Source organism: Equus quagga, chromosome 18 (genome assembly GCF_021613505.1).
Source record: "Equus quagga isolate Etosha38 chromosome 18, UCLA_HA_Equagga_1.0, whole genome shotgun sequence".
Classification (NCBI taxonomy): Eukaryota; Metazoa; Chordata; class Mammalia; order Perissodactyla; family Equidae; genus Equus; species Equus quagga.
This window is the reverse complement of record NC_060284.1, coordinates 42,556,839-42,574,643: the sequence shown is the minus strand read 5'-3', so window position 1 is coordinate 42,574,643 and position 17,805 is coordinate 42,556,839. Positions and strand designations below refer to the sequence as shown.

General features: G+C 39.1%; 1 protein-coding gene across 1 annotated transcript; it reads right to left on the bottom strand.

Moving 5' to 3' along the window:
• Nucleotides 1–3,781: 3,781 nt before the first annotated feature.
• ATP5PB (ATP synthase peripheral stalk-membrane subunit b) lies at nt 3,782–17,724 on the bottom strand. Its single transcript, XM_046645281.1, has 7 exons — nt 17,570–17,724; nt 17,263–17,299; nt 13,446–13,591; nt 11,538–11,701; nt 10,811–10,936; nt 5,235–5,414; nt 3,782–4,199 (listed from the first exon to the last, which is right to left on the bottom strand). The coding sequence occupies exons 1-7, from the start codon at nt 17,607–17,609 to the stop codon at nt 4,122–4,124; spliced, it is 771 nt and encodes a 256-aa protein (XP_046501237.1). The 5' UTR covers nt 17,610–17,724; the 3' UTR covers nt 3,782–4,121.
• Between the last annotated feature and the right edge of the window lie 81 nt (nt 17,725–17,805).

Sequence of the window (17,805 nt, the reverse complement as noted above, 5' to 3'; positions counted from 1 at the left end):
CATCCATCCCCCAGACCTAACTTATGATCTATATGCTGATGCCTTAATTTATGTTTCTAACCCTAACTTTTACCAGAGCTTAAGCTCATTTCCTACATGTCACCACACGGCCATCTAATTCACTCATATTCAATAATATTCAATGTTCAATATTGAATTCATATTCAATAATATTCATATTCAATACTCATATTCAATACTAAAACTGAATGTAGTACCTTCTCCCTTGAAACTTGCTTCTTCTCATCTATTCTCTACTTCAATTAACAGTACCACCACAAGCCAGAAACCTAGACCATTTACATGCTTCTCTTGATCTCACACTCTGCTCTCCTCCTATCTAGTAAGCAAGCCTTGTCAATTCAAACTCTAAAATCGATGTCAAGTCAACTTCTCTATCAAGCCACCATCAGTTCCCACTTAAGACTACTCTGATAGCTTCCTAACTGCTCTTGCCACCCAATCTGTCTTCTATTGTCTTCCAGAGGTCAGAGTTGTAAGAAGAAAACACAACAAAACATAAAAACGAATAGGCGACAGAGACACTATGTGGCCTGCAAAGTCTACACCATTACTATTTGGCCCTTTAGAGAAAAAGTTTGCTGACCACTGTTTTAATACATTATCTGTATTTTCCTGTGCTTAGAACCTTTTTACTGGCTTCCCATTCTTTTAAGGAACATAAAGTTCTTTTAACAGGCCAGAAAGGCCATAAACTTGCATATCTGGACAATCTACTCCTCCATCATTATCTCTTGCTACTCTCCTCTTCACTTTCTATGTTCCAGTTGTTTTTTAAGGTGCCATCCTCTTCCTCATCTCAGGGTCTTTGCATAAGCTATTCCCTGTTTTATCATCTCCCCATCCTTCGGATATCAATTGAAATGCAATTTGTTTCAGAAGGACTTTCATGATCTCCTATGCTTAGATTCAGTTCACTTATTATATGTGCCCTTATCACCCCACAGTTTTAACATTAGGAACACATACTGTTCAATGTCTAGACTGCTAGACTGTAAGCTCTGTAGACAGATACTGTGTCTTACAAACCCTAGTTTTGAGTTGTCCTGACACACAGTGAGCTTTTTATAAATGATCGCTGAATGAGCTTCCTGTTCCCCCATTGAAAAACTTCATTCTTTCAAGGTCTGTCCTTAACTTTCTAGTTTTAATGGAATAAGTTTCCCTTCTGTTGAAGGCTAATTCTTCCACTTACCATCTGAATATCATGATCCCACCTAAGAACCTTATTACATCTATCATCCCTCTCTCTTATCTTTTCATCCTCTTCTTCATTCTACTGGTGTTTTCTTCACAGCTATTTTCTCAAGCATCTTTCACCTTAAAGCAAAGTTCCCGAGCCAACCTTTGGCTCCCTCTGGTTACCATGCTATATCTACTGGGGTGAATAGTGTTCTGGAAATTATTCTACCTGGGTGTATTTCCTTGCTGCCTTTCAATCCTTTAACACCATTGTAATCTATCTTCTGTCTCTGCCATTCAACCAAAACTACTCTAAGAAGGGCCACCAAAGACCTCCAAGCTATTAACTCTCATGGGCACGTTCAGTCCTCTTATCTCCCTGAAAAAAACTGGCTCTTTGTACTTGAAATTCTCCATTCTTGATTTTATAAATCTACACTCTCCTGGTTTTCCTTTAATGACTGGCCATTCCCTCTTTTGCAGAATCCTCTTTCTCTGTCATTCCTCAAACACTGATGTTCTTTCATGGCTCTATACTTAGCCTTGTTCTCGTTCCTGAGACACAGGAAATACCTGTATTCCAAATCACAGTGGCGAGTACCTCCCTTCTTCACTCAAGCAAGAAATCTGTGACTCAACTTGATTCTTCCCTTCTTCCATCTTCTCCCCTCTCGAGTCCTATTAATGTTTCCTTTAGTTTTTCTCATCAATTCCTTCCTTTTTATCCTCACTGCCATGGCCTTTAGTTAAGGTCTTCAATGTCTTTTAGGTAGAATAACCCAACAGCCTGACTAGCTTTGCCTCTCTCCAAACCATCTTCTATTGTTGCTAGTGGTTTTCCTGAAGCAAAAATCTAGTCATCTTCTTCTCCTTAAAATTCAGTGGCTTGTCTGTCCCCAGAACAAAGTCCAACATCTAAGCTCAGTATTTAGGGACCCTAATATAACTCCTTACTATTCATATTTCACTCTTCATTCTTGAGTTTTAAATGTGTTACACTCCCCTAAAATGGATTCTCTACAATCACAAACACTGCTCCATCTTCCTGGACTCTAATCCCCCAGACACTCTTTTTGCTGACTTCCTCTTTCAAATGTCAGTTCAGACATCGGTTCTTTTCTGACCTGTCACCTTTCTGCTCTTTCCTTGTTTCACTTGATGCTTTCATTGATTTCTTGGGACTGGAGTTTTTGCTTTAAGTATTACTCATTCAGGTTAACATTTATTAATAGGATGGTTATTGTGGTGATTCATGTGTCAACTTGGTTAAACTGAACTACATCTTCCAGAATTCTCTTCCCTGGATATTCTGGTTAGAATAAGCCATAAAAGATTCTTGAGTCCTTTTAGAGGCCAGATGTGAAGCAGCAACTATTTTGCACCTCATATATGTTGTTGCTGATCTGTTAATTCACCAGCTGTAGTTGGGCCTGCAACTTCTGGACCTTTCCCTGGATAGTCCCTCAGCTTCTCTAACCTTTGGACCAGATGTGTGTGATGAAGGGCCTGGGGTTATGTAGGATGATCATACCATTAGGGTCAGAATAATAAAAACTGACAAGGGTTTCAGTCTGTGCTTGTGATAACCACTCATTCCTATCCTCTCAGTTTACATCCATCTTCCCATCCTAACTGCCTGCTCCATGGACTTCAAGCTTCTGCATCAGACACAAAGATAACAGCCTTACAGAGACTGCTTAATCAGCTCCCAGGACAGCATAAAGCCAAATCCCTTAATAGACAAACATATATCCTAGTAGTTCTGCTTCTCTGATTGAACCTGAACTGACAGTTAAATGAGGCTGGTAAGATGCACCTAAAATGGTGCTTGTCACTACATTCTCAAAGCACCTTGTACTAAAGTCTGTATTATATGACACATTCTTATTGCCTTTCTAGTAGATTTTAACTCTCTGAGGTAGGGACTTTTATCTCTGTATGACCAATGCAGGATGGTGCTTAGCACAAACTAGGTGTTTATAATTCTTTATTAAATGAATAATTTGGAACACCTCTGTTGACCCTATCAAAATCTCATTAAGTAACAATAAGGATGTCAATCTGATTTCTATATTAGGTGAATACATTAGCCATCAATAAATATTGACTCAAATGATTATTACATAAATTAAAGTCCTAGGAAGTCAATGAAAATAGCAATTACCCATATGGTACATATTTTCAAATATTTCCTATTATGTAAGTTGTCCATTTGTGTATAAATAAATCCTTACACAAGTATAGGAGAATTAAAGGCAGACAAACCTATGGAAGGGCAGAATTTTCTGATTTACCTGCTGGATTCTTAAGAGTGATTTTATGACTCATTAAGTTCATAATATTTTCTATAGACATACTTCTAAAAGATAATAAAGTCAATGATATGATATACAATATTTCCATTAGTTATTTTAAGAATGCTAAAAAGTTTTAAGTTTCCCATAACCTACTAGTTAGCCAGAAACAGTTTACCACTAAGTCTTATAAACAAGATTATCAGTTCAATGATATCTTTAATTTTTTACCCAATTGACAAATGTTGACATAATATTTCAGAAAATCACGCAACTTGAAAAACCTTGTTTCAACTGTCACTTTATTGCAAGATGGTAGAATTAATTATAAATTTAAACTATAACTTGGTAATCTTTAGCCAGGCACCAAATTTAATTAAAAGCAAATTGCTTATTCAAAAGTGATCATGGAACAACTCAAAATGCTGAGCAAGAAAGATGAGAAACATCTCACTGGCCAATTGATTATTTTAGTTCTCTCACTATATGAAACTCAAACTTTGCATTTTTAGGAAAGGTAAGCTGTCACTTAGTAGACAGCAATACAGGAATATTTTGTCACACAGACTAGGTTCCATTTAGTGAGTCAACTGTTTCTAGTTATCTCAACTGGGATAGATGCATTTACACAACTGGCTGTGCCTGAGCCTTCTTTGCGAGCAGCTTTAGATCTGAAATGCACTTGGCAATTGTCTCCTTTTCCTGTAATAAGGAAAGAGAAATCTGGTTAGACCTTTGCAATCATAGAAGGGTAGAAACACCGTTACTTCCTACAAGAGCTCAAGAACCTCAAGATGGATGATTGGCTTAACATGATACACCACAAGGAATTATTTAATTATTTAACATAGAGATACAATTTATTTTCAGCAAATTCAGGGCATCAGCTAAAATCCTTCAGCTCACAGCTTTTATAAGTAAAACTTGTATAGAGTTTGAAGCCAGATACTCCTGTAACCATGTGCCACTCATGTTAGCTTATACAGCTAACAGCTGCTTGAAAAAGACCAATTTAACAAACAGCAGTAATATGGAAATGTTAAGAAAAAATGAAAATAATTTTTAGTCTCTTTTCTGTACTTTTGTTTTCCAAGTTTCTTAAATAAGTCTATTACTTTTATGTAAAAGTTTATTAAAAAAGAAAAACAATTCATCAAATGCTGATAGATCTTGCTTTCCTAGACCTCCATGGTTACGCAGAAAATGACCACAAATGCCTAAATATACTATATATCTGAGAAGAAGACATCAAGTCATAAGTAAGTACATAAAGAATACAAATTTAAAAAAGGAAATCAAGTCTAGGTAAATAATAGCAAACACTGCTTTTCTGTCCAAGACCAATGAATTAAGCAGCTGGTAAGAAGAAATGGAGCGGAAATGATGGAATTAGGAAATGGAAGGGGATCAGAAACAGCCTTGTCCAGTCTCCAGCGTTACCCAAGTAATGGAACCTGAGCACGAGTCTGCCACAATCAGTGCTCTCAGCAGTCTTCCCACTGTTTTTGACCTATGAAGTGAGAGGCCCTTTGGTAACCAAAATTGAGGAAAGAGGAAAGCCACCATGGTAGTTGTGCAGCATCTTTTAGGTTACCACTATCCAGAAAAATGGACTAGTGCCACTCGACTGTCTCTAGGCTGAACACTCCTTGCCAGCTATTCCTATCCTAAGAGAGCATCAGCAGTTGCTTGTCAGAGTTATCAATACAATTCCAGAAGCTTCAAAATATTGTGTACCTGCTGTGTAGAGAGGCTCTGTACCACATGCTTCTCCACCCAGTTTACCATGTGCTCTTGTTCCTTCCGACGCATCATATTCTGCACAGAGATTTGATAGTCCAGACGATTCTTTACCTCCTTGTATACTCTATGCAGCCGTTCCCGGTAAGTAAGCTCCAAGGCCATAGCAATGTTATTCTGAGCAAAATTAAGAAACGAAGAAAACTGTTTCATAGTTGAAGGATCACTTACACTCTGAGGATTCTGCCAGTTAGAATACACTCCACCAATTTCTTGTATTTTATACAAAATTCTTTTAATTTAACATGAATAGGGAGTACATGTGGTAAAAAATTCTAACAGCATATTGCAAAAATATACTTAAAAGTATGTGCAGTAAAAAATGTCTCCTTGGGCCGGCTCTGTGGCCGAGTGGTTAAGTTCTCGCGCTCCACTGCGGCGGCCCAGGGTTCGGATCCTGGATGCGGACATGGCACCACTTGTTAGGCCACGCTGAGGCAGCGTCCCACATCCCACAACTAGAAGGACCTGCAACTAAGATATACAACTATGTACGGGGGCGGGGGGGGGGGGGGGGTTTGGGAAATAAAGCAGGAAAAAAAAAAAGATTGGCAACAGTTGTTAGCCCAGGTGCCAATCCCTAAAAAAAAAAAAAAAAAGTCTCCTCTACTACCCCCAGAGGCCACCATCTTCCTGAATTTCTTGTATTCCCTCCCAGAAATATTTAATAAACAAAATATAGGTATTATGCATGCACGCACACACACACATCACTTTTACTAATTATGACATGTAGACCCACCCCAATTTTAAAAGTTATATTGGCTTCTACTATACTGGAGTCCTGTAATCCATAATTTACTTAACGAATCCCTATCAAGAAATCAGGTTGCTTCTAAGTTCTACCACAGATAATGCTGCACATATTGTATACGTCTTTGCACTTATGTGTGACTATTTGCTGGGTCAAATAATAGCTAAAATCCATTGAGTATCTACTATGTTCTAAACACGGCGTGTCAATTGCATTAAGTCTTATAATCACACCATGGGATAGTTATTATTACTATATCCATTTTACTGGGAGGAAACTAAGGCAGAAGTTAAGGAATTTGTCCAAGGTAATGGAATTAATAGATTGTGAAGCCTAGATCTGAATACAAGGAATCAGGCTACAAAGCTCATGTTTTTTTGTGTGTGTGTGAGGAAGATTGGCCCTGAACTAACACCTGTTGCCAATCTTCTTTTTGCTTGAGGAAGAGTGGCCCTGAGGTAACATCTGTGCCCATCTTCCTCTATTGTGTACATGGGACACCCCCACAGCATGGCTTGATAAGTGGTGTGGGTTCACACCCAGGATCCAAACTTGCGAACCCTGGGCCACCGAAGTGGTGTGTGCCAAACTCAGCACGTTCCACAAAGCACATGCTCTTAAAGATCCACTTTAAATTGTCATTAGCATTGTCAAATTCCACAGAAAAGTTGTACCACTTCATTCTCCCACCAGCAACACAAATGCCTATTACTCCAAACCTTGACTAACAGTGTTTATAAAAGCTTTTACTATCTGCTCTTCTGATAAGCAGGAAACATTAATTTTAACTGTCATTATCTAAGGAGAAAATTTACATATTTAGAAGCCTCTTACATTTACTTCTTTCTTTATGAATTGTACACGTTCAATGCCTAGTTTTCTACTGGGGTGTTGGTCTCTCCTAAGCTAACTAGCCTTTTGTGTCACGTAGAATGCATGAATTCTTCCCAACTTGTCATATAGCTTTGTTTATGGTAATTTTTACACATAAAATTTTAAAATTTTTATAAGATCAATTTAACAACTTTTCCACTTACAGTTTCAGGATTTTGTTGTGTTTAGTAGAAAGGCCTTCTCAACTCCAAGAGTATTATATTTTTTTCAATGTTCTCTTTTTCTACTTTTATGATTTCATTTCTTAAAGATCTTCATTTGAAATTTTAGTATAAGGCAAAAGGTAGGAAACCAACTTTCTATCTGCAAAAGTACCCATTTGTCTTTCCGCCTCTAAGATGAAAATGCCACTAACTAGATTCCCTTTTGTATTTAGGTCTTTCTCTAGACCCTCTCTCATCTTGTACCAATCTGGCTTCCTATTCATATACTTGTACCACACTATTCAACGTTCCTTTAATTTTACAGTAAGTTTCAGTATTTGGTAGGACTGTTCCTCATTACTTCTCTTTTTCAGAATACTCCTGGATACTCTTTTTATTTTTTTCTATTAATAATCAATGTGTCCAAGTCCCAACATTATCTACCTCCAGCCTATTAGCATTTTCTTTCTACGAATGTGTTAAATTTAGAGATTAAAGTAGGGAGAATTGATACATTTATAATAGTGAGTCTTCCAATCAAAGAATACGTTTTTAGAAACTTATACCTCAAAAGTACTTTACATTTTTCAAAGTACAATTATACATTTGTAGTGAAGTTTACTCCTAGGCATCTTTTCCTAAATGGTCTATCTTCTCCCAGCATATTTCTAACTGACTGCTATTCCTATATAGAAGACTACTGATTTTGTTTATTAGCTATTAATTTTGTACCCAGACACCTTACTGAATTTGCTTATTGTTTTAAGAGTTATTTTGATTCTCCTGGTTTTTTTATGTATATAATCAGGTAATCTACAAATAAAGATAACTTTGCCTTTTGTTTTCTAATTTTTATACCTCTTATTTCTTTCTTATTTGATAATATCAGATACCACCTCCAAAATAATATTGATAAACAATGGTGGGAGGGATATTGCCAACTTCTAGTTTGTAATGAGAATCCTTACAGGTACCTGTTAAATATAACGGCTTGAGATATTAATCTCAAGTAGGCCCTTAATACTTCTAAGTACATTTCTTTAGACCATTCACTCTCTGCTCTTCTTTCTCCTTAAATCTCCAACATCTCGACTACCTTCCCTCTCAGCAAATGACCTTGCTTCCTACTTCACTGAGAAAATGGAAGCAATAAGACAACTCCCATAGACTTCTACAACCACATAAATCAATCTACCTGCATCCATACTCGAATACTTTGCCTTCCTGTCTGTAACTATGACTGAACTGTCTATCCTCTTGAAGCCAATCCCTCCACCTGTGCACTGTATTCCAGGGCCTCTGGCCTATTCAAGGACATCACTCCAGCAAATTTCCCCCCACTTTCTTGGGGGAAAATTTTTTTTCAATTTTTCTCTATTAACTTTTATCAGATGCTAACAAGTAATTATACTTTCTATCTTTTAAAAAAGATCTCTCAATTCCCACATCTTCCCCTCCTAGCTACTAATTTCTTTGCCCATCCTTACACTAAGACTCCTTGACAATTCTGACAGTTGTCTATACTCTAACTCCAATTTCTTTCCTTCCTTTTTTTCTTCAACCTACTCCGATCGCTTCACTAAAGTAGCCCAAGGTCTCTAGAAACCTTCACGTTGCTAAATCCTATGGCAAATTCTTAGGCCCTTTATTACTTGACCATAAATAGGGTGACCATAAATTAAAACAGCCCTTGTTTTCATCTGTTTCCCTTGTGTTCCAGTCTTATGGCTTTCAGTGCCAGTTGTACGCTCATGACCCCCAAATCTCTAGCCTGGAATTCTCTCCATCAATTCCAGACCCTTATAGCCAATGGTCTACCTAACAACTCATTTCAAACCAATGCATACAACACCTAAGGCTATGTGAAACAAGGCAATCAGAGTGACCCTTGAAAACATAAGTGAGATCATATAACTCCTTTGCTTAGAAGCCTCAGTGACTCTCATTCAGGGAACAAGTCAAAGTCCTTACAGAAGCCTAGCAGACTTTACATGGTCTAGTCCCTGGCCATCCTCCATCTTGCTTCCTTTTATTCCTCCCCTCCCCCTCTTCCACTAGTGATCTTCTTACTTTTCCTTGACTGTAGAAGTAAGCTTCCACGTTTAGGGTCTTTGCAATTGCTTTCTTCTGCCGAGTGTACTATTTCTTCAGAAATCCACACAGCTTGCACCATCACTTCTTTCAGGTCTCTGTTCAAATATCACATTAGAGACCCTCCTGGACTACCCAACAAAAATAGTAACTCCCCCCTCTAAAATCTCTTTTCCTTTAACACTAGTTTATTGTTCTATATAGCACTTATTACCAGTTGACATTCACAGCCACTAATTATTTTCTGTCCTCTCAACTCCTGGTTAGAAAGTAGACTGCATGAAGACAGAAACTTTGTTCTGTTCTCTGCTGTATTCCCAGCACCCTGCTCTGACCAGTCTCCAGACAGAAGAACTCAACAAATGTCTAGTCAACAAATTTTTCATAAATAAATAAAAATTCTAACGATTATCATTTGATTCGTATGAAAAGGTTACATCTTCAAAAGCCAGTTTTGTGTGTACATACATATTATATATGAAGCAAGAAGCATTCCCCAGCTGTAACCTAAACATGCTTGGAAAGAGTTTTTAAAATTTTCTGAGGTTTTCAAACATTCATGCACTTGAGAATCTTTAGGGATCCTGCTTTAAAAAATATAGATTCTTGGATAGCTCCTAACAGAGGTTCTGAATCCACAGGTCTTGGAAGGGGTCCAAAAACTTGCACCAAAGACAACTCTGATGCATGTGGTACTAAGACCACTCTGAGAAATACTGGCCTAGATCCTTAATATTTCAGATACTTACTCTACTTTAGCATCTCAATTTTCATTTAGAGGTGCTTCTACAACTTACAATTTCAATATAAGGGCATCTCACTTTAAATATCAGCATAAAGTACTGGGCTCAAAGTAAATAATAACAAAATACTTGAAATATGTTCCTAGGGTTATTATAGAAACTAAATGTTTTAGAATCTAATTACACTTTAACCATAGTAAAAAGTTCTATTGATATCTGAATTTGCTTTGTGAATGTGGAATGTAAGGCATCAGGTTTTCTTTTGGCAAGTACACTATGGAAGACTTTCTTATAGTAAGCATGTATGAAATACACAGCATGTATTTCACCTACAGCCCTAGACAGTGCATGCCATTTTTTTTTTTTTTTAAAGATTTTATTTTTTCCTTTTTCTCCCCAAAGCCCCCCCGGTACATAGTTGTATATTCTTCGTTGTGGGTCCTTCTAGTTGTGGTATGTGGGACGCCGCCTCAGCGTGGTTTGATGAGCAGTGTCATGTCCGCGCCCAGGATTCGAACCAACGAAACACTGGGCCGCCTGCAGTGGAGCGCACGAACTTAACCACTCGGCCACGGGGCCAGCCCCCAGTGCATGCCATTTTTCAATCAGCTATAACTTGATGACTGTTTTCCTTTTGTTTGGATCCAAAATGTGTTCTTTCATAACTTTTACTATTTCTAATTTTAGAGTAGTAATTCTAATTATTTACCCACTTGATAGGTCTTAAATGTCTAAATAGCTATAATTGCCAACCCCCGCCCAAATCTTCTCTTTTCAAAATAAAATATGCTCAATCTACTCAACCATTCCTTATACGAGATTCTAAATTTTTGTTTTAAATGCACACAATGAGTAACTTCATTCTCCTTAAAAAGTTCTGAAACCTACCCTCTGGACATCAAAAAGGTAATGGCGTTTTTGAACCAGTGCCTGCTGTGACTTCTCCAGATCAATTGCATCCTGGATCTGTTTGATGGAAGCCTGTTTCACCTCTTCTAGTTGTGCAATTTTTTGCTGCAATTATGATATTCACAACAAAGATCAGCGAAAGTAACAAAGGTAAAAAAAAATTGATTTTATGCTTCCTAAAGTTATACTTCTCATTTGTGAAAACACCTAGAAAGAAACATACATACACATAGAGAGAAATGCACAAATCCTTAAAAAGAATTGCCCATAATAGCTACCCAATACAGTCACGCACCGCATGACAACGTTTTGGTCAGTGATGGACCACATGTACAACAGTGGTCCCGTGAGACTGGTACCACAGAGCCTAGGTGTACGGTAGGCTATACCATCTAGGTTTGTGTAAGCACACTCTCTGATATTTGCACAATGACAAAATTGCCTAATGATGCATTTCTCAGAATGTATCCCCATCGTTAAGCAACACGTGACTGTATCTTGTTAATGAAAAAACTATGGAAAAGCTGGACAAAGTTTGGTAGATTTTAAAAAAATTTATCTCAAATTAGAAACTAACATTAACACTTATAATTGTAATCATTATTATTAGATTCCTTTCTACATGTTCTTCCAACATTCATATCAAAAACATCACTTGATGCTTCTACTGAGGTCTAAAATCAGAAATAAGGTTTATGGTTCTTACCTCATTGAGTTTATCAGCAAATTCTCCAATAGAAGCACCATATTTTTTAACTATATAGACCAGAACGCCTATTGTTGATATAGCAGAGATGGTCTCTGGAGTAATCACATATATTTCTTTGGATAGAAAATACAAGATAAGCCCAGTTCCGAGCACATAGGGTCCTAAAAGAAGAAAGAGTTATTTTATGATGGATGTGCTATGCGACCAGGGGAAGACAGAAAGATATCGCTGCATTTGATTAGCTGAAGACAACGTTAAGCAATGATTTAAAATAACCAGATTCAAAGACAGAACACTGGATTGAGAAGCAGTATGGCAGAGTCGAAAGAACAAGGATCTGGACTCAAGGAAATCTGACTCTGCAACTTACTGAGCAATACAAATTACTCTGAGCTTAGTTTCCCAGATCTGTAAAGTGGTAACAATATCTTCCTCACAGGGTTGATGAAATCGAGAAATAACGTATATAAGGTGGCTAGCACAACTGCTGGACAAACAGGAACTATTATTCTACAAAGACGCCAGATTACTTCCCAAAGTAAATTGTGTAGCAAAATATACTACTGATCGAATGAGAACCTTGGTCAGGATAAAATTTACCCATTCTTGCCTATTTTTCTTGAATAGAAACCTGACTCAGGAAATAAGCAAAAAACAACTATAAAGTAGTTTATATGCAAAACGAAGACTTAAACATCAGGATTCTCAATTCCTGTAGCATCTAATTATAATGCTTCAAACAGGACTATCCTTTTCTTCCACCGGGCCATGAGCTCTGAAAGGACATAAACCATGATTTACCTTTCTCTAGGATTTTCCTCTGTGCCTCACAAAATGCTAGGCAGGGACCAAGCAGGCCTTTGGGGCAGTACTTTAGTGTTCTGAGCAACACTAGCACCAAGGGATGTCAGGACCATCGATGAGAACAAACGGGTTACAGTCTCAAATATATTTTATCCCGTTTCCTATATGAAGTTTCAACCGGTTTTTTAACTTCAATATATAAATGTTAAATGTGAATTTGCAAAAAAGGACTATCATATGTAATATTTTAATCACCTATGGAGATCTGAAGACACTAATGTTTCCTGCAATTTCAGTTAGGGAAATGCTATTTTAGGCCACTCCAGGGTTAAAAAAAATAAATCTTTGGTTTCCAACGTTCCACAGTCATAGCAGTATTTGGGTATAACAAGAAAGGTAGTGTATGTAGTAGAAGAAACACCAAACTCAATTGGAGAACCTGTGCTTAAGTCCAACTCAGTTACTAAAGAAAGAATAAATCTCAGCAAATTCTTTGTTTTCTAGTTCTTCTGGATAATAAAAATGTCTTCACAGGACTATTGTAAGGATTAAATAACATAAGCGAAAGCATAGTGCATTATGAAAATGCAGGGTTTCAGAACAGTTTATGCCTTTTAAAAGGGGAAAAACTGATAAACATGGTCCAGTTTCTGCTTTCATGTTCATATACACAATTTAATAGTCTCTACTGCCTTACCTGGCTTTCTCATCCACACTTCTTCCCATTACCTGACAGTTTATTACACAGTTACTCATTTCTTCACTGTCTACCCTACAACAGAATGTATGTTGCATGATGGCAGGCCCCTCAGTTCTCCACTGCATGCCTAGAACAGTGCCTCGCACAGAGCAGGCATTTGTTAAATTTGGTTTATCAACAAATGGAGACAATACTATAAAATTAAGTTAAAATTCCAAACAAATTTATTCCAAAGACAAGTTAAAGGAAACAAATCAATTGTTACATTGAATCACTTCCACAATTTCCTTTTAAAAACAGCTGACTTGTTTTTGTGGCATATATGGAAGTGGGAACAAAATCCTAGGTTAACACAAACTAGACCATGCAAACATGCTATCAAACACAGGGCTAAAGCTCACCTGTCACCCCCGTTTTAGGATAAAGGAACTGGAAGAACTCCTCAGGGATCAGCCCCAAGCGAACTTTTCCTCCATATTCAGGAAGAGGTGGTACAGGGGCAAGACTTGGCTGTCCTGTGTGAAAGATCCTTGTTGCCTGCAATACCCTACAGATAGCAATTATACAAATTTAAAGTGTATTCTTTAAAGAGAACACAATGTACAACAATTAGAAGAAACAACCGATGGGGATGAGGATGGAGGCAGTTTCCCACTAATCGTCACAATGGAAGAGAAGAGACTGGGAACAGGAAGGTCCAATAATTAGCTGCGTGGCAAGGGTAAAGTGCCTTACTTAAAGCCGTGCGTAACCTTCTACCCAATACTAGACTCCCTTCTCTAAGTCTCACAGGTCACCTGTCCACCAACTGTATGTGTTATTAGCACTGAAGTATATAAGAGTGTAGACTCCACAGGCGATCAGGGTTCAAATCCCAGACCTGCCATTTGACTTTGGACAAGTAACAAGCTTTTGTGATCTCGATTTCTCTAAGTAAAGTGAGAATAAAGGATATTACCTTACAGGGTTGTTGTGAAGATTAAATGAGTTAATATACATAAAGTGCTTAGCATGGTGCTTGGTATACGGTCAAACATGTAAGTGGTTAGCTACTACACGTGCACTGTGTTGTGAGCTCCTTCAGGGCAAGAACTTTAATCTTTCTGAATGTTCTCTGTGATGCGATGCTAACTAATCACTATGTGAAACAGGCCTTTTCAGTGCTGGGTAGCTCTAATTACGTTTATCTTTGAACTGAACTGCTATGTACATCCATGAAACCTCCATCCATTAGTTCTAATTTTATTTTTCTATGTAAGATCAAGCTTATGTATCTGGGTTAAACATCTCAGTTCCTTCACAATAGTGATTGTCTACAACAAGGAGCTCTCTGGTTTTGTTTACAAAAATGAGGTTATATAGAACTGAACGTGGCTCTAAATACAGCTTGACCAATTCATTTGTTCTACAAATATATGAGAACTTACCATCGCCATTATTGGGCTTGAACTACTGTACTATTATCATGGACTTCCAAACTATTCTTGTACTAAAGTAGCCTAGGACTGCATTTTTAGCAGTTATAGCATACTGGTGTCTCATTAAGCTTCTGATGAAATAAAATCCTCTGGTCTTTTCATTCTGCTGTCAAGCTCAGTCTCTTTCAAATTCTCAGTATGTGTTCATCCTTCACTCCTCCAACTCTCTACCTCTATCCCCTTGCAATGTAAGAGTTTATTTCACTGATGGGGTTCATTGCTTGTCTTTTGAATATTATTTCTGCCTCCCAATATATTACCTACCCTGTCAACTTCTGAAATCTGAGAATCACGCGTGAGATTCTTTCATTTAAATCAGGGTTTCTCAGTCTCAGCACTATTCACAATTCTTTGTCGTGGAAGGCTCTTTTGTGCACTGTAGAGTGAGCAGTATCTCTGTGGCCTTTACACACTAGACGCCAGTAGCATTCCCCTCGCACCGAGTGGTGACAACCAAAAATGTCTCTAGACACTGCCAAGTGTCCCCCAGAGGGGAAAACTGCCCCAGGTTGAGAACCACTGACTTAAATCACAGCAAGAGAGGACTTGCTTTAGTCTGACACAAATCCTCTTCCCAACTGGCTTAGTTCAACCCTCATCACCTCTTGTCTAATCTAGTTAACAACCCCAAACCTACTCTTTCCACTTCTCATCAAATACCCCTTAATATTAGCTCCCTCCACACTTCTGCCAATGTTTCTAAAATGCAAATTTGACTTTAAAACTCTCCAACAGGCTTTCTCCTACCTATAGAAAACAAACTACTTAGTATAGCATATATGATTCAGCACCTATCAAATTTTATAACCTCATCTTCCTTCATTCTCCTACCCTTCAGCCATATGGCACTACTTACAGCTCTCAAACACAAACAAAACAAAAGCATGCTTCATAGTGCCCCTTCTGCCTGGTATGCCTTTCACTTAGTGACTGGCAAGCCCAATTAGCCTCCAGGACATCTCAAGCATATCCTTCATAAAGGCCTCTCCAATCCTGGACTAACAGTCATTCACTCAACAAAACATTTACTGACTTTCTACTTATGTCAGGCACTGGGAGCACAGCAATGAGCAGACACTGTCCCAGCCCTCAACATTCTAATATTCTAGTGGGAGTGCAGGAAGTGTGAGTGTAGAGATCCACAAGCAATTTCAGGCAGCTGTAAGTGCTATGAAGAAAAACGGAGCAAGGTAAGGGGATAGGGAGCAATGGAGTAGGTGAAAGGCTCTTTTGGTAGGAGGCCAGATGACATTTGAACCAATAAGCTGGGGAAAAGAGAGAAGAGCAAGGACAAAAATCCTGAGGCAATCACAAGCTTAGTAGCGTTCAGAGGAACAGCAAGAAGGCCAGTGTGGTTGGAGAATAAGCTTAAGAGAATGAAAGGAGATAAGTCAAGGGGTAGGATGGGATCAATCCATGTTGGGCCTTCTAGGTCATGGTAGGTTTGGATTTTATTTCAACTGGGATGGAGCTCTGGAGGTTTTAGGTGGGGGGCTGACATAATCCCTCTAGCTACTGTGAGAATGGGCCCTAACGGGACAAGAATAGAGATGCAAGCAGACTAGCTAAGAGACCACTGAAACAGCCCAGGTGAAAGCTGCTGGTGGTTCACACTCCAGGAGTAGTGAAAGAAGTGGTCAGAGTCCAGATAGAATCCGGAGAAGAGCCTTGCTGATATCAGTATGACACATGGAATGTGAAAGAAACAGAAATCAAGGATGTTCCTTGTATCTTGTATATATGTATATCTCTTATTACCTGTATTATGATTATTTGTTTACACGTCTGTATGGAATCTTTTTTCTCTGATAAACTGGAAGCAGTCAACTATAACCTGACTTTATTGAATACAAAAATTAATCACAGAGAGGCCACAGCCAGTTTTTCAAGCCACAGGATAGTTAACAAATTTTGCAAGATTTAGGACTAAGTTTGGAAGTAGAAAGAGAAATCCCAAAGAAAATTGACATGTTCTATGAAATTATATTAACAATAACAGCAGCTAATGGTTACTAAGCACATATTACGTACTATTTATGACTTTAGAATGTCATAGGAATTAAGTCTCTTAATTCTCATAACCCATAATACACTATTATCTCCATTTTGCAGATGAGGAAGCTGAGGTCACACAGCCCGTAGGTGGACAAGCCAGGCGTACCCTGTTCCAGCTCTTGAGTCCTCACTCTAAACCACTACTCTACAGCTTCCTCCCCTCGTAGACAGTGTGCAAGCTCCATGAAGCCAGGTACTTAGCCTTAGTCATTTTTATATCTTTGGTTATGTGGGTGCCAAGATAGATATTTACTGAATCAGTGAATGACTTCTCTGACTCTTATGATCTTGCAGTAAAAGTCAGGATCTGGGAGACAGACTGAAAACCGCATGCTTCTCTGCTTTAATAAAGCTTGGGCTTGGGTATGCAATCTAGGAACGCGGATTCGGGCTGTGGCAACTTTGGCCAGCTGAAGGTCACAAGGTAGAGGGCTGGGGCTGAGAAGACACCAAACCAATTTCTAGTTTAGTTAGAACATGGCGCTTATGCTCTTAATCTTTATCATTAGGTAATACGATGATGTTCCAGGCAGTTACAGGAGCACAAGTGCCGGAATGAGGCTTCAACGTCCCAAAGTCACCTGAAGAAAGGCAGTTTCTGGCCTAAGGCTAAAAGGAGGTGGCCGAGCAGTGAAAGGAGGCGATACAACAAGTCCGAAGGGGAGTATTAACCCCTCACACTCACCCTGGACCGAGGAGGGCCGCGTTCTTCAGACAGGGGGCTGTAAACACAGAAGGCACAGGTCAGCAAGGTCAAGGTGAAATCCGGGCTGCCCCTTCCTCGCTCCCCGAGGGGCCGGATCACTAAGGCCATGCGCCTCTTTGCTGTACCCCGAAACCCCGCGCTCACCTTGGGAGCGGCGCTAACCACTCCCCACTAAGGCCCAAGTCTCGCCAGGCCTTCCTTCACCCCCTTTCCCCAACTCCCTCCCGGTAACGCTAGACGCGCTTCTTTGCAATCACTCTGATAGCCTGGACCAGCGGTCTCTCACCCGCTGCGGCGGCAGCAGAAAGGACCACCCGGGACAGCATGGTCAGCAAGGGTCAAGGCGCGAGTCCAAGCGTCCCAGTGACCCCGGACAAGAGAATCCGTTCGGACAGGAGAAAGATGGTCACTCCCAAGTCTCGCGAGAAGAGAACGTCGTGCCTTCTTTTCCCATCAACTGCGTCTCGAATTTCTTCTTCTCGCGAGAAGAGGCACCGAGCGCGCAGAACCTCTTGCCGGAGA